The sequence below is a fragment of the Oncorhynchus tshawytscha genome, linkage group LG16 (assembly GCF_018296145.1).
Source record: "Oncorhynchus tshawytscha isolate Ot180627B linkage group LG16, Otsh_v2.0, whole genome shotgun sequence".
NCBI lineage: Eukaryota > Metazoa > Chordata > Actinopteri > Salmoniformes > Salmonidae > Oncorhynchus > Oncorhynchus tshawytscha.
In genome coordinates this window covers 22292683-22316633 of record NC_056444.1, presented here as the reverse complement: position 1 = coordinate 22316633, position 23951 = coordinate 22292683, and the positions used below count along the sequence as shown (strand labels likewise).

Here is a 23951-nt window from a genome sequence, read left to right as displayed (position 1 = left end):
CTACAATCTAAACTTGATGCCCTCAACCTCACACAAATTATCAATGAACCTACCAGGTACCTCCCCAAAGCCTTAAACACGGGCACCCTCATAGATATCATCCTAACCAACTTGCTCTCTAAATACACCTCTGCTGTTTTCAACCAAGATCTCAGCGATCACTGCCTCATTGCCTGCATCCGTAATGGGTCAGCGGTCAAACGACCTCCACTCATCACTGTAAAACGCTCCCTGAAACACTTCAGCGAGCAGGCCTTTCTCATCGACCTGGCCGGGGTATCCTGGAAGGATATTGATCTCATCCCGTCAGTAGAGGATGCCTGGATATTTTTTTTAAATGCCTTCCTAAACATCTTAAATAAACATGCCCCATTCAAGAAATTTAGAACCACAAACAGATATAGCCCTTGGTTCTCCCCAGACCTGACTGCCCTTAACCAACACAAAAACATCCTATGGCGTTCTGCATTAGCATCGAACAGCCCCCGTGATATGCAGCTGTTCAGGGAAGCTAGAAACCATTATACACAGGCAGTTAGAAAAGCCAAGGCTAGCTTTTTCAAGCTTAAATTTGATTCCTGCAACACTAACTCAAAAACGTTCTGGGACACTGTAAAGTCCATGGAGAATAAGAACACCTCCTCCCAGCTGCCCACTGCACTGAAGATAGGAAACACTGTCACCACTGATAAATCCACCATAATTGAGAATTTCAATAAGCATTTTTCTACGGCTGGCCATGCTTTCCACCTGGCTACTCCTACCCCAGTCAACAGCACTGCACCCCCCACAGCAACTCGCCCAAGCCTTCCCCATTTCTCCTTCTCCCAAATCCGTTCAGCTGATGTTCTGAATGAGCACCTCAGCCACGCTCAAGGTCCTAAATGATATCTTAACCGCCATCGATAAGAAACATTACTGTGCAGCCGTATTCATTGATCTGGCCAAGGCTTTCAACTCTGTCAATCACCACATCCTCATCGGCAGACTCGACAGCCTTGGTTTCTCAAATGATTGCCTCGCCTGGTTCACCAACTACTTCTCTGATAGAGTTCAGTGTGTCAAATCGGTGGGTCTGCTGTCCGGACTTTTGGCAGTCTCTATGGGGGTGCCACAGGGTTCAATTCTTGGACCGACTCTCTTCTCTGTATACATCAATGAGGTCGCTCTTGCTGCTGGTGAGTCTCTGATCCACCTCTACGCAGACGACACCATTCTGTATACTTCTGGCCCTTCTTTGGACACTGTGTTAACAACCCTCCAGGCAAGCTTCAATGCCATACAACTCTCCTTCCGTGGCCTCCAATTGCTCTTAAATACAAGTAAAACTACTACTTAGGTGTCTGGTTAGACTGTAAACTCTCCTTCCAGACCCATATCAAACATCTCCAATCCAAAATTAAATCTAGGATTGGCTTCCTACTTCGCAACAAAGCATCCTTCACTCATGCTGCCAAACATACCCTTGTAAAACTGACCATCCTACCAATCCTCGACTTTGGCGATGTCATTTAAAAAATAGCCTCCAATACCCTACTCAACAAATTGGATGCAGTCTATCACAGTGCAATCCGTTTTGTCACCAAAGCCCCATATACTACCCACCATTGCGACCTGTACGCTCTCGTTGGCTGGCCTAGTTCAAGACCTAGTTCATCTGCAGCTGGCCCAGAACAGAGCGGCACGTCTTGCTCTTCTTTTTAAAAAGAGGGCTGATATAGTTGAGTAGAGAATGACTGCATCACTTCTTCTTTTTATGAGGAACATTAATGTGTTGAAAATCCCATTTTTTTGCATAGTCAACTTACACACAGCCCTGACACACACACTTACCCCACCAGACATGCCACTAGGGGTCTTTTCTTTGCATAGTCAACTTACACACAGCTCTGACACACACACTTACCCCACCAGACATGCCACTAGGGGTCTTTTCACAGTACCTAAATCCAGAACAAATTCAAGAAAGCATACAGTATTATATAGAGCCATTAACTCCGTTCCATCTCATATTGCTCAAATAAACAGCTAACCTGGTTTCAAAAACATATGAAAAACATACACCTCACGGCACAACGCCTCTCCCATATTTGACCTAGATAGTTTGTGTGTATGTATTGATATGTAGGCTACGTGTGCCTACATATCTGTCATTGAGCTGCTGTTGTCTATTAATGTTCTGTACTATGTAATGTTTCATGTTTTGTATGGACCCCAGGAAGAATAGCTGCTGCTTTTGCAACAGTTCATGGGGATCATGAATTCCCATGTCTGGGAATCCTCCAAGGAAGGATTTCTGGAAAACTTTAGATAAATTACTGGAACATACTGGTACTTGATGGCCAGTGATTTTGAGTCTCACCTCTTTCTGGTTGTACTTGATAGCTAGTTTGAGTCGGCTGAGGTTCATGCGTTCCTCCATCAGGCCTCTCTTGTCCACTGTGTCCTCATTGGCCATGTGGTTGAGGATCACCTCCAGTTCTCTGGAGTTACGTGCCTGGGCCAGGAGATCCTTAGCAAACATCTTACACTGCTTAGCCAGCTCCTCATAGTCATTCCTGGAACCATGAAGAGGAGAGGAGAGGAGAGGAGAGGAAAGTGAGAAGAGGAGAGCGAGAAGAGGGGGAAGAGGAGAGCAGAGGAGAGCAGAGGGAGAAGAGGAGGGGAGAGGGAGAGGGGGAAGAGGAGGGGAGAGGGGAAAGAGGAGGGGGAGAGGGGGAAGAGGAGAGGGAGAAGAGGGGGAAGAGGGGGAAGAGGAGAGCAGAGGTGGAAGAGGGGAGAGGAGAGGGGGAAGAGGAGAGGAGAAGGATAGGAGAGGGGAAAGAGGAAAGCGGGAAGAGGAGAGGGGAAGAGGAGAGAAGGAAGAGGGGATGAGGAGTGGGAAGGAGAAGGGAGGAGGAGATTAGAGAAGAGGAGGAAGACATAGCAGCTCTTTCAGTAGTTCCAACTAAACTACTGAAAGAGCTGCTTCCTGTGCTTGGCCCTCCTATGTTGAACATAATAAACGGCTCTCTATCCACCGGATGTGTACCAAACTCACTAAAGGTGGCAGTAATAAAGCCTCTCTTGAAAAAGACAAACCTTGACCCAGAAAATATAAAAAACTATTGGCCTATATCGAATCTCCTATTCCTCTCAAAATTTTTAGAAAAAGCTGTTGCGTAGCAACTCACTGCCTTCCTGAAGACAAACAATGCAAAACGCTTCAGTCTGGTTTTAGACCCCATCATAGCACTGAGACTGCACTTGTGAAGGTGGTAAATGACCTTTAAATGGTGTCAGACCGAGGCTCTGCATCTGTCCTCATGCTCCTAGACCTTAGTGCTGCTTTTGATACCATCGATTACCACATTCTTTTGGAGAGAATGGAAACCTAAATTGGTCGACATGGACAAGTTCTGGCCTGGTTTAGATCTTATCTGTTGGAAAGATATCAGTTTGTCTCTGTGGATGGTTTATCCTCTGATAAATCATCTGTAAATTTCAGTGTTCCTCAAGGTTCCGTTTTAGGACCACTATTGTTTTCACTATATATTTTACCTCCTGGTGATGTCATTCGGAAACATAATGTTAACTTTCACTGCTATGCAGATGACACACAGCTGTACATGAAACATGGTGAAGCCCCAAAATTGCCCTTGCTGGAAGCCTGTGTTTCAGACATAAGGAAGTAGATGGCTGCAAATGTTCTACTTTTAAACTCGGACAAAACAAAGATGCTTGTTCTAGGTCCCAAGAAACAAAAAAACAGATTCTGTTGAATCTGACAATTAATCTTGATGGTTGTACAGTCGTCTCAAATAAAACTGTGAAGGACCTCGGAGTTACTCTTGACCCTGATCTCTCTTTTGACGAACATATCAAGACTGTTTCAAGGACAGCTTTTTTCCATCTACGTAACTTTCTGTCCAAAATGATGCAGAGAAATGAATCCATGCTTTTGTCACTTCTAGGTTAGACTACTGCAATGCTCTACTTTTCGGCTACCCGGATAAAGCACTAAATAAACTCCAGTTAGCTGCTAGAATCAAACACGGCTGCTAGAATCTTGACTAGAAACAAAATATTTGATCATATTACTCCAGTACTAGCCTCCCTACACTGGCTTCCTGTTAAGGCAAGGGCTGATTTCAAGGTTTTACTGCTAACCTACAAAGCATTACATGGGCTTGCTCCTACCTATCTTTCCGATTTGGTCCTGCCGTACATACCTACATGTATGCTACGGTCACAAGATGCAGGCCTCTTAACAGTCTCTAGAATTTCCAAGCAAACAGCTGGAGGCAGGGCTTTCTCCTATAGAGCTCTATTTCTCTGGAATGGTCTGCCTACCCATGTGAGAGACACAGACTCTGTCTCAACTTTGATGTCTTTATTGAAGACTCATCTCTTCAGTAGGTCCTATGATTGAGTGTCTGGCTCAGGAGTGTGAAGGTGAACGGAAAGGCACTGGAGCAATGAACCGCCCTCGCTGTCTCTGCCTGGCCGGTTCCCCTCTCTCCACTGGGATTCTCTGCCTCTAACCCTATTACATCGGCTGAGTCACTGGCTTACTGGTGTTCTTCCATGCCGTCCCTAGGAGGGGTGCGTCATTTGAGTGGGTTGAGTCACTGACGTGATCTTCCTGTCTGGGTTGGCGCCCCCCTTGGGTTGTGCCGTGGCGTAGATCTTTGTGGGCTATACTCGGCCTTATCTCAGGATGTTAAGTTGGTGGTTGAAGATATCCCTCAAGTGGTGTGGGGGCTGTGCTTGGCAAAGTGGGTGGGGTTATATCCTGCCTGTATGGCCCTGTCTGGGGGTATCATCGGACGGGGCCACAGTGTCTCCCGACCCCTCTTGTCTCAGCCTCCAGTATTCATGCTGCAGTAGTTTATGTGTCGGGGGTCTAGGGTCAGTCTGTTATATCTGGAGTATTTCTCCTGTCTTATCCGGTGTCCTGTGTGAATTTACGTATGCTCTCTCTAATTCTTTCTTTCTCTCTCTCTCTCGGGGGACCTGAGCCCTAGGACCAGGCCTCAGGACTACCTGGCCTGATGACTCCGTGCTGTCCCCAGTCCACCTGGCCGTGCTGCTGCTCCAGTTTCAACTGTTCTGCTGCGGCTATGGAACCCTGACCTGTTCACCAGACGTGCTACCTGTCCCAGACCTGCTGTTTTCAACTCTCTAGAGACAGCAGGAGCGGTAGAGATACTCTGAATGATCGGCTATGAAAAGCCAACTGACATTCACTCCTGAGGTGCTGACCTGTTGCACCCTCGACAACCACTGTGATAATTATTATTTGACCCTGCTGGTCATCTATGAACATTTGAACATCTTGGCCATGTTCTGTTATAATCTCCAATCGAAAATCAAATCAAGAATCGGCTTTCTATTCCGCAACAAAGCCTCCTTCACTCACGCCGCCAAACTTACCCTAGTAAAACTGACTATCCTACCGATCCTCGACTTCGGCGATGTCATCTACAAAATTGCTTCCAACACTCTACTCAGCAAACTGGATGCAGTTTATCACAGTGCCATCCGTTTTGTCACTAAAGCACCTTATACCACCCACCACTGCGACATGTATGCTCTAGCCGGCTGGCCCTCGCTACATATTCGTCGCCAGACCCACTGGCTCCAGGTCATCTACAAGTCCATGCTAGGTAAAGCTCCGCCTTATCTCAGTTCACCTGGTCACGATGGCAACACTCATCCGTAGCACACGCTCCAGCAGGTGTATCTCACTGATCATCCCTAAAGCCAACACCTCATTTGGACGCCTTTCGTTCCAGTTCTCTGCTGCCTGTGACTGGAACGAATTGCAAAAATTGCTGAAGTTGGAGACTTTTATCTCCCTCACCAACTTCAAACATCTGCTGTCTGAGCAGTTAACCGATCACTGCAGCTGTACATAGTCTATCGGTAAATAGCCCACCCATTTTTACCTACCTCATCCCCATACTGTTTTTATTTATTTACTTTTCTGCTCTTTTGCACACCAATATCTCTACCTGTACATGACCATCTGATCATTTATCACTCCAGTGTTATTAATCTGCAAAATTGTAATTATTCGCCTACCTCCTCATGCCTTTTGCACACAATGTATATAGTCTCCCTTTTTTTCTACTGTGTTATTGACTTGTTAATTGTTTACTCCATGTGTAACTCTGTGTTGTCTGGTCACACTGCTATGCTTTATCTTGGCCAGGTCGCAGTTGCAAATGAGAACTTGTTCTCAACTAGCCTACCTGGTTAAATAAAGGTGAAATTTAAAAAAAAAAATTTTTTTTTTAAATAATCTCCACCCGGCACAGCCAGAAGAGGACCGGCCACCCTCATAGCCTGGTTCCTCTCTCTAGGTTCTGGCCTTTCTAGGGAGTTTTTCCTAGCCACCGTGCTTCTACACCTGCATTGCTTGATGTTTGGGTTTAAGGCTGGGTTTCTGTACAGCACTTTGATATATCAGCTGATGTAAGAAATAGATTTTATTTGATTTGATTTGATGATTATGAAGAGGAAGAAAAGACACACAGAATGAGTAAAAACGGCTTAAAGCTGAAATCCGTAGCTGTGCATCTCCTATGTCCGTTTGGGATATTACAAAAACAAAGAAGTTACTGCAAACAACAAATACAGTTGTTTCCCTCTGACGTCATTGCAGGTGTGACTTTTTTTTAGGACAATACTGGATACTGCTCTCCTCTGTTTCATTAACAAAACAAAAACAATAACACAGGTGCTCGTGTGAACAGTGGCGCTGTTTCCCCCTTTACGTATTCCAGCTTTAAGTAAAATCATTCCATTGAATTTATTTAGCCAGGATAGTCCAAACAGTAACACCGGTCAGTCTTTTAGCTTCAATTAATTGAGAAACTAGTAGCTATGCAGCCATAAACCAATCAAAGGACAGAAACACAGCAAGCCCTTATAGAAGGCTATAGAAGGCAGTGGTGGAAAAAGTACACAATTATCATACTCACCAGTAATATACTACTTCAGTAAAAGTCCAAAGGTGTTTGGTTTTAAATATACTGAAGTATCAAAAGTAAATGTAATTTCAAAAATAAATAAATCATTTCAAATTTCTTATCTTAAGCAAACCAGACGGCACATATTTCTTCTTTATTTACTGGTAGCCAAGGACACACTCCAACATCATTCATTAAAAAGTCAATGATGTCAAAAATATAAATAGTAGAGTACAGATACCCCCCAAACTACTTAAGTAGTACTTACTTTAAAGTATTTTTACTTAAGTACTTTACACCCCTGATGGAAGGAAGCCATTGAGCAGGGTTCCCCAACTGTCAACCCCCCAATCTTCATTGTTGGACATAAAAGACTGTAAAAAACACCAGGAAATCTGTTCCAATGTATTCTCACGCATAATAGAGACTTGCATGTGTTTGTATACAAATGTGAGGAAGGTTTGAAATCTAATATTATCTGTTTTGGCTTCTTGCGGCCCCCGACCATCCGATTAAGAGATATATATATATATATATATATAATATTTAATATATAAAATCTTAATCGGATATATATATATTATTTTGTGTCCTGCTAGAAGCTCTCACCTGAACTCACCTGATGTTTGTGTGTGTGTGTGTCTGTGGCGTACCTGAACTCACCTGATGTTTGTGTGTGTGTGTGTGTCTGTGGCGTACCTGAACTCCACCTCGACCAGGCTGAGCTCCCTGAGGTCTGCACTCAGCTCAAATGCCCTGAGGATGGGGTCCTCCTCAGTCAGCATAATCAGAGACGGGCTGGCCAGGCACCTGTAGATGTCCAGACGAAACCTGGGGGGTTGGTAGGGGAGCCAGGGAGGGAGGAGAGTGAGAGGAGGTTGAGGTAAGGAGGGAGAGAGATGTGGGAGAAGGAGGTAGGAAGGGGATGAAGAAAAGGAGAAAGAAAGGAGAAAGGGAGAAAGAAAGCAAGAGGGAAGGAAGAGTAGGTGGAGGGAGGGGGAGATAGAGGAAGGGAGAGAGAGAGAGAGAGAGGGAGAGAAAGAAAGAGAGAAGACAAGAGAGTCACAAAGCTGTTTCTAAAAGTTTACATCATTTGACTTCTTGTTCCTTGTTCTGTATCTATTTAAAACGTATTCCCATCGCCATGCTGTTGTGATCTGTGTGCTGATTCACAGTGGGCTGTGTGGGAGGCCTCTGTCACACAGTTAGAATATAAACACCAAGCAGAACATAGCATTGATTCCTGCTAATACTTCTAAACAGAAACCCAGAAATTGCCCTATTGCTTCAAAGATAAGAGTGCTAAGTTTTTCCTAATGTCTGTGAAAGACAAGACAAGACAAGTCATCCAGCTCTGGTCAGTGGAGTCAGTCATTGTGTCCAAAATGGAGGGTTGGGTAGGTTACTTTCTAAATGCAGTCCATTACAGTTACTAGTTACCTGTCCAAAAGTGTAATCAGTAACATAACTTTTGGATTACCCAAACTCAGTAATTTAATCGGATTACTTTCAGTTACTTCAAGATTATTTTCCCCTTAAGAGGCACACAGTTGCATTTTTCATAATGAATCTTGTTCTAAAGGCAGCTCTGCAGAGTTTTAAACATAACCTTAACTCTAACATTAACCACACTGCCAACCCATAATGCCTTATCCTTCCTTAAATTAAGACCAAAAAGCAACATTTTGTCTTCATACATTTTTTAAATATTTGCAATTTTGACTCTGCAGCTGGCCCATCTAGAGGACACTTCTCAGTTCTGAATCAAGGACAAGACTCATCCCAATAATTGTCAACCTGTTTAAAAGGCATTAGAAGAAGACAAAAATGCATATTATCAATTTGAACAACATCTATTGCAGGATAAATCAATGTTAGAGTTTACATAGTTGGCCATAAATGGATGTTTCATTTTACTTTAAGGTTTGGTTATGTCTTCTAGGCGTCTTCTAACCCATTGCTCTCTACTACAGATAATAATACGATTCGGTTTTATTAAAATAAAAAAACAATCTGTCAGATTTCCAGTCATTCCAATTAATTTCATCTTCAAAAGAAGGACATGGAAATATGGAAATATAGATAAGGCAAATGACCTGAGCGTAACCCTAAAAGTAAGGACTAATTATCCTAACTTGTTGTTTATGATTTTGTTGTCCTGGAGGAGTGATTGGGCTCATTGATTTGAGGTGAAAAATAAATTCTGCTCTTTGAATACAGTGCCTTGAATACAGAGGTTTTTGCATTTGAAAAATATATGCCATATCCTGCATTTGCTATAGAGACCTACTGTTTACATTTTTGTTGGTGACACTTTGATATCTTGATCGTTTGCAGCAGTCTAAGTCTATCAAAAGTCTGTGAGTTTGAGCATGTGTCTGTTAGGCCTATGGCATTTTTTTTCAATTAGCACTTGATTGAGGAATAAAAGCTCCACTCGTGCTCTTCGTAAATTAAACTCGTTTTTGACAGTATGGAGCACAAGTTTAGAAGGGAGGAACTTTTATTCCATAGGCTGGGATCCGCACTATGCGGCTGTTGCAAGAGCGCATTTTATTCTGGCTGTCCAAAGGGGCACATTCATTACGCCGATTCTGTTGCAAAACATTTCTTAAGCGTAAGTGAACGGAATGAAAAGGGGTGAGATCTACCTGAATTTGTCCAAAATAAACTCAAATTTTGATCTGTTTTCTTCTGTTTGGTTCTTCAACAGTAAACGGTTTCCTTAATGGTTACACCCCCGGTCGCAAAAACAACGATTGATAGGCATCTAAAACTTCTTAAATTCAACTAATATTGGGTGAAAATACACATACACTGAGTGTACAAAACATTAAGAACACCTGGTCTTTCCATGACATAGACTGACCAGGTGAATGCAGGTGAAAGCCATGATCCCTTATTGATATCACTTAAATCCACTTTAATCCGTGTAGGTGAAGGGGATGAGACAGTTTAAAGCATTTTTAAGCCTTGAGACAATTGAAACATGGATTGTGTATGTGTGCCATTCAGAGGGTGAATCGGCAAGACAAAATACTATATTTAAGTGCCTTTGAACAGGGTATGGTAGTAGATGCCAGGAGCAACGGTTTGAGTGCGTCAAGAACTGCAATGCTGCTGGGTTTTTCGCGCTCAACAGTTTTCTGTGTATATCAAGAATGGTCCACCACCCAAAGGACATCCAGTCAATTTTAAACAACTGTGGGAAGCATAGGAGTCAACATGGGCCAGCATCCCAGTGGATTGCTTTTGACTCCTTGTAGAGTTCATGCCCCGATGAATTGAGACTGTTCTGAGGGCAAAAGGGGTAGAAACTCAATATTTGGAAGGTGTTACTCATGTTTTGTACAATCTGTGAACAGCCATCCACATTCCCAACATCCACAATCCGTAAAGTGCAAATAGCTGAATGAGAGAGCAGCAGTGTGATTCACATCATTATAGCCTAGATATCAATAATACATGATATCCGTATTGCCCGTAGGCTACACCACTGCTGTAGACCTTACCTCCCAGTGTTTATTAAAGTTGGATCATCTTTGGGGAAGGACCTTCCAGTGGCCGGGGATTTTATTGCAGGGAAACTGAAATACGTTTTACCTAATTTCTACCAACATGTCACCTGTGCAACTAGAGGCTAACCCTGCCTAAATGGCACCCTGTTCCCTATATAGTACACCACTATATAGGGGAGTCCTATGGGCCCTGGTCAAAAGTAGTGCACTGCATAGAGAATAGGGCGCCATTTCAGATGCAACCAGTCAACCCAGAAAAGGGAGATGATGTATGATGGGGTTGTCTCCCAAACGCTCTACCACTGTCAACAGGTCAGCACCTTACAATAACCTTTAGTGAACAGACACCTTCTTGACACCATACGTGGATTTCCTTCTATTTTCCAGGTTCCAGAATACCAGAGCAAGGACAAAACGTCAAAACAAGTGTCCTTTGAAGGTAGCCCAGGAAAACGTTATTAGTTTTACAAAGAGGTGTGTACCTACACACACACACACTCTCGAACACATGCATGGTCACATGGCAGACACACCGCCTCCCCCTTAGTGGTCCCCCTTAGTGATTTGCTGTGGATAGGAGTAGTGAATACGTACTTGGTTATTCTATCCTTCCCAGAGAAAGAGAGAGAGAGAGAGAGAGAGAGAGAGAGAGAGAGAGAGAGAGTGTGTGTGTGTGTGTGTTCTACAGGATCATACCTGGAGTGCCGTAGGCTGTCCTTCTTGTTCTTGGCATTACAGAGAGTACACTCGCAGCCCACAGCGTGAGGCCTGGGCAGGGAGATATCCTGCTTCAGCAACATGGTCAGTATCTCATAGTTGTTCCTATGGGCCGCCAGGATCACTGGAGCCACGTCCATGGTGGTGGAGTACTCAGGGTTCTGGATGCGCTGCATCAGTTTCTGACAGAGAGAGAGAGAGAGAGAGAGGAAAGGAGAAGAGGCTTGTTGTTATTGATGCAGTCTTTAATCCTCTAAAAGCATTCAGTTGTCCTGATAATGTAATGTACTTTTTGCTCTAAAATACAGGGTCAGGAGAGTCACTTGGCTGTGGCAGGTAATAATCAATTTATTATCATAACTATTACAATGGTAGAGAAGAGAAGAGACTAACAGCGATGGAGGGCTTAGAGGACCTCCTGGGGTGATGGTTGAGGAGGATGTCCACAGCTCCCACCACCTCCGAGTCAATGGCCACTAACAGAGCATCTGTTGCCTAGGACAAACACAGACACAACAACAGCACCGGGTTAGAGAGAGAGAGAGAGAACCTGGACCAAACACAACAACAGGACCAGATTAGAGAGAGAGAGAGAGAAACTGGACCAAACACAACAACAGGATCAGGTTAGAGAGAGAGAAACTGGACCAAACACAACAACAGGACCAGGTTAGAGAGAGAGAGAGAGAGCCTGGACCAAACACAACAACAGGACCAGGTTAGAGAGAGATAGAGAGAACTAGTCTGTGGCGACCTAAATGCCAGAACCGGACAAGAACCTGACACCCTCAGCACACAGGGGGACAAACACCTGCCTGGAGGTGACAGCATTCCCTCCCACATATGCCCCCCTAGGCAAAACTATGACAACATAACCAACAAAAACGGGTCACAACTCCTGCAGCTCTGTCGCACGCTGGGTATGTACATAGTCAACGGTAGGCTTCGAGGGGACTCCTATGGTAGGTACACCTATAGCTCATCTCTTGGCAGTAGTACTGTAGACTACTTTATCACTGACCTCAACCCAGAGTCTCTCAGAGCGTTCACAGTCAGCCCACTGACACCCCTATCAGACCACAGCAAAATCACAGTCTACTTAAACAGAGCAATACTCAATCATGAGGCATCAAAGCCAAAGGAACTGAGTAACATTAAGAAATGCTATAGATGGAAGGAATGCAGTTTGGAAACCTACCAAAAAACAATTAGGCAACAACAAATTCAATCCCTTTAAGACAATTTCCTGGGTAAAACGTTCCACTGTAATAGTGAAGGTGTAAACTTGGCAGTAGAAAATCTTAACAGTATATTTGACCTCTCAGCTTCCCTATCAAATCTAAAAATCTCAAATAGAAAACCGAAGAAAATTAACAATAATGATAAATGGTTTGATGAAGAATGCAAAAATCTAAGAAAGAAATTGAGAAACCTGTCCAACCAAAAACATAGAGACCCGGAAAACCTGAGTCTACGCCTTCACTATGGTGAATCACTAAAACAATACAGAAATACACTACGGAAAATGAAGGAACAGAATGTCAGAAATCAGCTCAATGCAATTGAAGAATCCATAGACTCTAACCACTTCTGGGAAAATTGGAAAACACTAAACAAACAACAACACAAAGAATTATCTATCCAAAATAGAGATGTATGGGTAAACCACTTCTCCAATCTTTTTGGCTCTATAACAAAGAATAAAGAGCAAAAACATATACATGATCAAATGCAGATCTTAGAATCAACTATTAAAGACTACCAAAACCCACTGGATTCTCCAATTACATTGAATGAGTTACAGGACAAAATAAAAACCCTCCAACCCAAAAAGGCCTGTGGTGTTGATGGTATCCTCAATGAAATGATCAAATATACAGACAACAAATTCCAATTGGCTATACTAAAACTCTTTAACATCATCCTTAGCTCTGGCATCTTCCCCAATATTTGGAACCAAGGACTGATCACCCCAATCCACAAAAGTGGAGACAAATTTGACCCCAATAACTACCGTGGAATATGTGTCAACAGTAACCTTGGGAAAATCCTCTGCATTATCATTAACAGCAGACTCGTACATTTCCTCAATGAAAACAATGTACTGAGCAAATGTCAAATTGGCTTTTTACCAAATTACCATACAACAGACCATGTATTCACCCTGCACACCCTAATTGACAACCAAACAAACCAAAACAAAGGCAAAGTCTTCTCATGCTTTGTTGATTTCAAAAAAGCCTTCGACTCAATTTGGCATGAGGGTCTGCTATACAAACTGATGGAAAGTGGTGTTGGGGGTAAAACATACGACATTATAAAATCCATGTACACAAACAACAAGTGTGCGGTTAAAATTGGCAAAAAAACACACACATTTCTTCACACAGGGTCGTGGGGTTAGACAGGGATGCAGCTTAAGCCCCACCCTCTTCAACATATATATCAACGAATTGGGGCGGGCACTAGAAAAGTCTGCAGCACCCGGCCTCCCCTGCTAGAATCCGAAGTCAAATGTCTGCTGTTTGCTGATGATCTGGTGCTTCTGTCACCAACCAAGGAGGGCCTACAGCAGCACCTAGATCTTATGCACAGATTCTGTCAGACCTGGGCCCTGACAGTAAATCTCAGTAAGACCAAAATAATGGTGTTCCAAAAAAGGTCCAGTCACCAGGACCACAAATACAAATTCCATCTAGACACTGTTGCCCTAGAGCATACAAAACTATACATACCTTGAACTAAACATCAGCGCCACAGGTAACTTCCACAAAGCTGTGAACGATCTGAGAGACAAGGCAAGAAGGGCATTCTATGCCATCAAAAGGAACATAAATTTCAACATACCAATTAGGATCTGGCTAAAAATACTTGAATCAGTCAAGGAGCCCATTGCCCTTTATGGTTGTGAGGTCTGGGGTCCGCTCACCAACCAAGACTTCACAAAATGGGACAAACACCAAATTGAGACTCTGCACGCAGAATTCTGCAAAGATATCCTCCGTGTACAACGTAGAACACCAAATAATGCATGCAGAGCAGAATTAGGCCGATACCCACTAATTATCAAAATCCAGAAAAGAGCCGTTAAATTCTATAACCACCTAAAAGGAAGCGATTCCCAAACCTTCCATAACAAAGCCATCACCTACAGAGAGATGAACCTGGAGAAGAGTCCCCTAAGCAAGCTGGTCCTGGGGCTCTGTTCACAAACACAAACACACCCTACAGAGCCCCAGGACAACAGCACAATTAGACCCAACCAAATCATGAGAAAACAAAAAGATAATTACTTGACACATTGGAAAGTATTAACAAAAAAACAGAGCAAACTAGAATGCTATTTGGCCCTAAACAGAGAGTACACAGCAGCGGAATACCTGACCACTGTGACTGACCCAAAATTAAGGAAAGCCCTGACTATGTACAGACTCAGTGAGCATAGCCTTGCTATTGAGAAAGGCCGCCGTAGGCAGACCTGGCTCTCAAGAGAAGACAGGCTATGTGCTCACTGCCCACAAAATGAGGTGGAAACTGAGCTGCACTTCCTAACCTCCTGCCCAATATATGACCATATTAGAGAGACATATTTCCCTCAGATTACACAGATCCACAAAGAATTCGAAAACAAATCCAATTTTGAAAAACTCCCATATCTACTGGGTGAAATTCCACAGTGTGCCATCACAGCAGCAAGATTTGTGACCTGTTGCCACGAGAAAAGGGCAACCAGTGAAGAACAAACACCATTGTAAATACAACCCATATTTATGCTTATTTATTTTATCTTGTGTCCTTTAACCATTTGTACATTGTTAAAACACTGTATATATATAATATGACATTTGTAATGTCTTTATTGTTTTGAAACTTCTGTATGTGTAATGTTTACTGTTAATTTTGATTGTTTTTCACTTTATATATTCACTTTATATATTATCTACCTCACTTGCTTTGGCAATGTTAACACATGTTTCCCATGCCAATAAAGCCCTTGAATTGAATTGAATTGAATTGAGAACCTGGACCAAACACAACAACAGGACCAGATTAGAGAGAGAGAGAGAGAACCTGGACCAAACACAACAACAGGACCGGGTTAGAGAGAGAGAGAGAGAACCTGGACCAAACACAACAACAGGACCAGGTTAGAGAGAGAGAGAGTCTGGACCAAACACAACAACAGGACCGGGTTAGAGAGAGAGAGAGAGAGAGAGAGAGAGAGAGAGAGAGAGAGAGAGAGAGAGAGAGAGAGAGAGAGAGAGAGAGAGAACCTGGACCAAACACAACAACAGGACCAGGTTAGAGAGAGAGAGAGAGAGAGAGAGAGAGAGAGAGAGAGAGAGAGAGAGAGCCTGGACCAAACACAACAACAGGACCGGGTTAGAGAGAGAGAGAGACTGGACCAAACACAACAACAGGGCCGGGTTAGAGAGAGAGAGAGAGAGAGAGACTGGACCAAACACAACAACAGGACCAGGTTAGAGAGAGAGAGAGAGAGAGAGAGACTGGACCAAACACAACAACAGGACCGGGTTAGAGAGAGAGAGAGAGAGAGAGAGAGAGGTTGCCCTCTAGGTTACAGAGAGCTGGTAGTCCCATCCACCAAACTACCAGGTGTGAAACAGGGAAGGGACTCAGGGGGTATGCTAATTTGGTATAGAGCAGACCTAACTCACTCCATTAAATTAATCAAAACAGGAACATTCTACATTTGGCTAGAAATTCAAAAAGAAATTATCCTAACAGAGAAAAATGTCCTCCTGTGTGCTACCTATATCCCCCACTAGAATCCCCATATTTTAATGAAGACAGCTTCTCCATCCTGGAGGGGGAAATCAATAATTTCCAGGCCCAGGGACATGTACTAGTCTGTGGTGACCTAAATGCCAGAACCGGACAAGAACCTGACACCCTCAGCACACAGGGGGACAAACACCTGCCTGGAGGTGACAGCATTCCCTCCCCCATATGCCCCCCTAGGCACAACTATGACAACATAACCAACAAAAACGGGTCACAACTCCTGCAGCTCTGTCGCACGCTGGGTATGTACATAGTCAACGGTAGGCTTCGAGGGGACTCCTATGGTAGGTACACCTATAGCTCATCTCTTGGCAGTAGTACTGTAGACTACTTTATCACTGACCTCAACCCAGAGTCTCTTAGAGCGTTCACAGTCAGCCCACTGACACCCCTATCAGACCACAGCAAAATCACAGTCTACTTAAACAGAGCAATACTCAATCATGAGGCATCAAAGCCAAAGGAACTGAGTAACATTAAGAAATGCTATAGATGGAAGGAATGCAGTTTGGAAACCTACCAAAAAACAATTAGGCAACAACAAATTCAATCCCTCTTAGACAATTTCCTGGGTAAAACGTTCCACTGTAATAGTGAAGGTGTAAACTTGGCAGTAGAAAATCTTAACAGTATATTTGACCTCTCAGCTTCCCTATCAAATCTAAAAATCTCAAATAGAAAACCGAAGAAAATTAACAATAATGACAAATGGTTTGATGAAGAATGCAAAAATCTAAGAAAGAAATTGAGAAACCTGTCCAACCAAAAACATAGAGACCCGGAAAACCTGAGTCTACGCCTTCACTATGGTGAATCACTAAAACAATACAGAAATACACTACGGAAAAAGAAGGAACAGCATGTCAGAAATCAGCTCAATGCAATTGAAGAATCCATAGACTCTAACCACTTCTGGGAAAATTGGAAAACACTAAACAAACAACAACACGAAGAATTATCTATCCAAAATGGAGATGTATGGGTAAACCACTTCTCCAATCTCTTTGGCTCTATAACAAAGAATAAAGAGCAAAAACATATACATGATCAAATACAGATCTTAGAATCAACTATTAAAGACTACCAGAACCCACTGGATTCTCCAATTACCTTGAACGAGTTACAGGACAAAATAAAAACCCTCCAACCCAAAAAGGCCTGTGGTGTTGATGGTATCCTCAATGAAATGATCAAATATACAGACAACAAATTCCAATTGGCTATACTAAAACTCTTTAACATCATACTTAGCTCTGGCATCTTCCCCAATATTTGGAACCAAGGACTGATCACCCCAATCCACAAAAGTGGAGACAAATTTGACCCCAATAACTACCGTGGAATATGTGTCAACAGTAACCTTGGGAAAATCCTCTGCATTATTATTAACAGCAGACTCGTACATTTCCTCAATGAAAACAATGTACTGAGCAAATGTCAAATTGGCTTTTTACCAAATTACCGTACAACAGACCATGTATTCACCCTGCACACCCTAATTGACAATCAAACAAACCAAAACAAAGGCAAAGTCTTCTCATGCTTTGTTGATTTCAAAAAAAAGCCTTCGACTCAATCTGGCATGAGGGTCTGCTATACAAACTGATGGAAAGTGGTGTTGGGGGTAAAACATACGACATTATAAAATCCATGTACACAAACAACAAGTGTGCGGTTAAAATTGGCAAAAACACACACATTTCTTCACACAGGGTCGTGGGGTTAGACAGGGATGCAGCTTAAGCCCCACCCTCTTCAACATATATATCAACGAATTGGCGAGGGCACTAGAAAAGTCTGCAGCACCCGGCCTCCCCTGCTAGAATCCGAAGTCAAATGTCTGCTGTTTGCTGATGATCTGGTGCTTCTGTCACCAACCAAGGAGGGCCTACAGCAGCACCTAGATCTTATGCACAGATTCTGTCAGACCTGGGCCCTGACAGTAAATCTCAGTAAGACCAAAATAATGGTGTTCCAAAAAGGTCCAGTCACCAGGACCACAAATACAAATTCCATCTAGACACTGTTGCCCTAGAGCACACAAAAACTATACATACCTTGGCCTAAACATCAGCACCACAGGTAACTTCCACAAAGCTGTGAACGATCTGAGAGACAAGGCAAGAAGGGCATTCTATGCCATCAAAAGAAACATAAATTTCAACATACCAATTAGGATCTGGCTAAAAATACTTGAATCAGTCATAGAGCCCATTGCCCTTTATGGTTGTGAGGTCTGGGGTCCGCTCACCAACCAAGACTTCACAAAATGGGACAAACACCAAATTGAGACTCTGCACGCAGAATTCTGCAAAAATATCCTCCGTGTACAACGTAGAACACCAAATAATGCATGCAGAGCAGAATTAGGCCGATACCCACTAATTATCAAAATCCAGAAAAGAGCTGTTAAATTCTACAACCACCTAAAAGGAAGCGATTCACAAACCTTCCATAACAAAGCCATCACCTACAGAGAGATGAACCTGGAGAAGAGTCCCCTAAGCAAGCTGGTCCTGGGGCTCTGTTCACAAACACAAACACACACTACAGAGCCCCAGGACAGCAGCACAATTAGACCCAACCAAATTATGAGAAAACAAAAAGATAACTACTTAACACATTGGAAAGAATTAACAAAAAAACAGAGCAAACTAGAATGCTATTTGGCCCTACACAGAGAGTACACAGCGGCAGAATACCTGACCACTGTGACTGACCCAAAATTAAGGAAAGCCTTGACTATGTACAGACTCAGTGAGCATAGCCTTGCTATTGAGAAAGGCCGCCGTAGGCAGACATGGCTCTCAAGAGAAGACAGGCTATGTGCTCACTGCCCACAAAATGAGGTGGAAACTGAGCTGCACTTCCTAACCTCCTGCCCAATGTATGACCATATTAGAGAGACATATTTCCCTCAGATTACACAGATCCACAAAGAATTTGAAAACAAATCCAATTTTGAAAAACTCCCATATCTACTGGGTGAAATTCCACAGTGTGCCATCACAGCAGCAAGATTTGTGACCTGTTGCCACGAGAAAAGGGCAACCAGTGAAGAACAAACACCATTGTAAATACAACCCATATTTATGCTTATTTATTTTATCTTGTGTCCTTTAGCCATTTGTACATTGTTAGAACACTGTATATATATATAATATGACATTTGTAATGTCTTTACTGTTTTGAAACTTCTGTATGTGTAATGTTTACTGTTAATTTTTGTTGTTTTTCACTTTATATATTCACTTTGTATGTTGTCTACCTCACTTGCTTTGGCAATGTTAACACATGTTTCCCATGCCAATAAAGCCCTTGAATTGAATTGAATTGAATTGAGAGAGAGAACCTGGACCAAACACAACAACAGGACCAGGTTAGAGAGAGAGAGAGAGAGAGACTGGACCAAACACAACAACAGGACCGGGTTAGAGAGAGAGAGAGAGAGAGAGAGAGAGAACCTGGACCAAACACAACAACAGGACCAGGTTAGAGAGAGAGAGCCTGGACCAAACACAGACACAACAACAGAGAATAGAGTCAGGATAGTTAGATAGTTATAGTAAAATAGTCAACAGCGCAGGGCCAGAGGCCACATTGTGTGAAGCATCTCGCTCTGTGTGTGTGTGTGTGTGTGTGTGTGTGTGTGTGTGTGTGTGTGTGTGTGTGTGTGTGTGTGTGTGTGTGTGTGTGTGTGTTACCTGGCAGCCGTGCTCCAGCAGAAGCTTAAGGATGTCCAGGTTTTGGTTCTCTATGGAGATGGTGACAGCGTCTCTCCCCAGCACATCTACACAGTTGATATTGAGCTCTGTCTTCTCCTCCAGCAGTCTCTTCACCATGTAGTAGTCACCTGGAACAGTGTGACATTAGAGCACAACACACACACACAAATAAAAATGCACATGCACTCATACGCACACACAGAAACACACACACATAAATGCACACACAGAAGAAGAAGAAAAACACACACACACGCACACAAAGAAAGAAAAGAACACAGAGAGACACACGAATGCACACACACACATGGGTGCACCCACGCACACACACACATACACACACACACAGAAAGAGAGTGGGACGCAGATGCACAGAGAGAGACGCAGAATACACTCTGCACACAGAGAGTAGGCTCCACTCCAACACTCCAGCACCCTACACTCCCAGCTTAATGTAACAATAACAATCTCCATCAAAGGACAAAGATAGTCTGTTGAGCCATGTTTATACTGGCTTTATATGGTGAGACTCTCTGGGACAACCTGCTGGCCCCTATAAAAACATCCACCTCAGCTTCACTTGTCATTGATTTCAAATACTCTCTCATTTCATTGGGATACTGTTACGACTATCATAGCTTCTTGCTTCTGACACATGGAAATGATTTGTCTTTATACCCCTCCTCTCATGGGAATTATGTACATGTGTTTGATATCTGTGTGTGTGTGTGTGTGTGTGTGTGTGTGTGTGTGTGTGTGTGGTGTGTGTGTGTGTGTGTGTGTGTGTGTGTGTGTGTGTGTGTGTGTTCAACTTGGCCTGGATGACAGAATACAGAATGCAGTAAATATATAGTCTTTGTCACAGGCTAGCAAAAGCATGACAAAGCTTTACATAAGAGCATAGCTCCACATAGCTCTACACAAGAGCATATAGCTCCACATAGCTCTACACGAGAGCATAGCTTCACATGGGGTGGCAGGGTAGCCTAGTGGTTAGAGCGTGTGACTAGTAACTGGAAGGTTGCAAGTTCAAACCCCTGAGCTGACATGGTACAAATCTGTCGTTCTGCCCCTGAACAGGCAGTTAACCCACTGTTCCTAGGCTGTCATTGAAAATAAGAATTTGTTCTTAACTGACTTGCCTGGTTAAATAAAGGTTAAAAAAAATAGCTCTACACAAGAGCATATAGCTCCACATAGCTCTACACAAGAGCATATAGCTCTACACAAGAGCATATAGCTCTACACAAGAGCATATAGCTTCACATAGCTCTACACAAGAGCATATAACTTCACATAGCTCTACACAAGAGCATATAGCTCATATAGCTCACAAGAGCATATAGCTCTACACAAGAGCATATAGCTCTACACAAGAGCATATAGCTCTACACAAGAGCATATAGCTCTACACAAGAGCATATAGCTTCACATAGCTCTACACAAGAGCATATAGCTTCACATAGCTCTACACAAGAGCATATAGCTTCACATAGCTCTACACAAGAGCATATAGCTCCACATAGCTCTACACAAGAGCATATAGCTTCACATAGCTCTACACAAGAGCATATAGCTTACACAAGAGCATATAACTTCACATAGCTCTACACAAGAGCATATAGCTCCACATAGCTCTACACAAGAGCATATAGCTCCAGTAGGTTAAATAAAACTCAGCCCTGTGGACAAACTTCCAGTGTAGCTACATGATGGCTGCTGCAGTAGGCATTCATCCAAAGTATACTCACTCATCCATCAGGCAAGAGAGGATGACTGTTGGTAATAATGGTGTGATATGACATGAAGTGTTTCAAATAATAAAACACTACAACACTACACTACACCTTTTCTTAAACAACATGTTACAACACGCTGTCATAAAGTCACGTGTTTTTCTAATGCCATGTTCATAACATCATATACTTACTTATTTGTTTGATAAATGAGTCCACCTAGAAGCCTAAAATAACTCACCTTTCTCACAGGCCAGTAGGAAGAGCTTTTCATCCAGAGTAGTCTCCTCCTTCACCTCCCTCACGTCTTTCAGGGCCAGAAATTTATCCGGAGAGGACACGTCCGTGACCTGATATAGAGCGGCCATTGCGACGGAGAAGGAGTAGGGCAGGACACTGATGTGCATCCCACTACTAGGCGCCAGCGACCATTTAACCATGAAAGCCCTTCACATGGGATGACATATACTGCAAAAGACTGTTAATGTATTTCCCCACCAAAGAACGGCAGGTGTAAACGTCTTCCCGGAATAATAAATAAATAAATAAATATATGTAAGCTATTATTATCGTCGCATCCGTGTTGCTAACGTTTCATCCGTTTTTACGCAGCGTCGGCGTTTGGCGCGCGTAACGACCTTCCCAGTTGTTTCCTCGTAATAACCCTTTGACACACGCTATTCTTCTTCAGATGTAAACATACCGCACGCAGTCAGTGCATAAATAGAACTCTCCATCAACGTGTTTACATGCACCATTTTTTCGCATCGCTTCGCAGGCTTCCGACAGTCCTCTGGTCCTGATGGTGTTGCTGCTGCGCATGCTCAATCTCATCTCGCTGGCACAGCGCAGCCAGCATCCTCAGCGGTCCACTAATACCCAGCGCGGACGTGTCATAAAGGGAAATGGGTCTAATAGTTTTTCGACCATTCATTTTCATGATCATATTTAGAGAGGTAAATAAATAGTTCACCCTAAAGTATTTCCAAAACACTACTACAATCATAGTGTGCAATAATAATGCTCAAATACGCAGTTTCATTTGGAATAATATTGTCTCAAAGTTTCTATTTGCACATTCATAACACAAAAATCTCAACAAATTGACTATTTTCCTTGCTCTAATTTTTTCATACTGACAGGAATTATATGAGCACATTTTGTGTGTGTGCCTGTATGTGATCTTTTCCATCTTCCCTCACAGAAAGACATTTGGATGACAAAGATACAAAGCATTTCAGATCAATATAATGACAATGTGTGTAGGAGCAGCATGACTTTGAGGACATAGTGTAACTGCAGATAAATGTCACATAGGCCTATACTGCACCATTTAACACCAGAGGGCTTTTAGGTAATGAACATGCCATTGTACCATTAAAGCAACGAAGATTGGGATAAATGATGGTCAAATTACACTAAGAGGGCTAATAATTATGGTGCACGCATGCATCTTTCAACATGAGGCGTTGAAACAAGGGGCAATCAGCAGTTGAACCAATTACAAAGTGTTTTCCCCGCCACCTGTTTCGCGAAAAAAGCTAAAGAACGGGGCTGGAGAAATGTAACCACTCAAATTCAGACAGTGCTATGGATGCAAGGACTAACCATGTTTACAAACATTGGAGTAGAACAAGTTAATATTCTGGGTGCTGATGGGGTACGGCAGCTGACGGGGTACGACAGATGAACTAAGATCATGAAGCAATTCGAATTTATGTTCTTCAAGAATCAATGGGTACACCTTATTAATTTATAAGTCCACAAATGGATGTAGCAACAGCAGATTTCCCCTTTAATGTTAAAGGTTTTATTTTTCTAATCTGGGTGAATATATCTCCTGAAATAACTTCAGGCGTAAATCTGTAGTACAAATAATCAAATCAAATCAAATGTGATTCGTCACATGCGCAGGTGTAGTAGACTTTACAGTGAAATGCTTACTCACGAGCCCCTAACCGACAATGCGGTTTTAAAAAATCTGGATAAGAATAAGAGATAAAAGTTCAAATAACACATTTAACAATTAATCAATTAAGTTTATTTAACTTATTTTTCTATAAGACATAAATCATTGACAACAGGTGCAGTAGCCTACATAATATCCAAAGGTTTACCGCACCCAACTGGAATTGAAATATCTCCTTTACCCCAGCAGATGGCAACCTTCGGAAAGGAACTGCAGCGCATACAGCAGTGACCGCATCCAAAAACCTAAGAGTAATGAAAATACACATTTACCAAGAAATCCTCTCAGGAAAAGATTAGCCTAATAGTGAACTAAAAACTCTTGAGACAAGTGTAGGACGCCCAATAGACATGCCCAAACCCTCCCATTTTTGGCTGCCATTGGTGTAATAACACATGAACTGACACAGGTGAGCGGATCATTTTCAATCTGTTGGGCATTTGATCCGTGCCCCTAAAACATATGGGTTTATCGCTTGCCATGGCTGTCAATTCCACGCTAACAGCTGTCAAAAAGTGGATTAC

The 23951-nt window shown here is 42.8% G+C and overlaps 1 protein-coding gene across 1 annotated transcript in view; it reads right to left on the bottom strand.

Moving 5' to 3' along the window:
- The window catches only part of trpc1 (transient receptor potential cation channel, subfamily C, member 1), a 47208-nt gene extending 24924 nt beyond the window's left edge, over positions 1-22284 (bottom strand). The window contains exons 1-6 of the mRNA XM_042298979.1: positions 21700-22284; positions 19702-19850; positions 11585-11686; positions 11171-11373; positions 7656-7787; positions 2363-2558 (exon numbers count right to left, since the gene is read on the bottom strand). Of these exons, the coding sequence (XP_042154913.1) occupies positions 2363-2558; positions 7656-7787; positions 11171-11373; positions 11585-11686; positions 19702-19850; positions 21700-21898 (981 nt within the window). The 5' untranslated portion in view covers positions 21899-22284. The remainder of the gene's footprint in view (positions 1-2362; positions 2559-7655; positions 7788-11170; positions 11374-11584; positions 11687-19701; positions 19851-21699) is intronic.
- Between the last annotated feature and the right edge of the window lie 1667 nt (positions 22285-23951).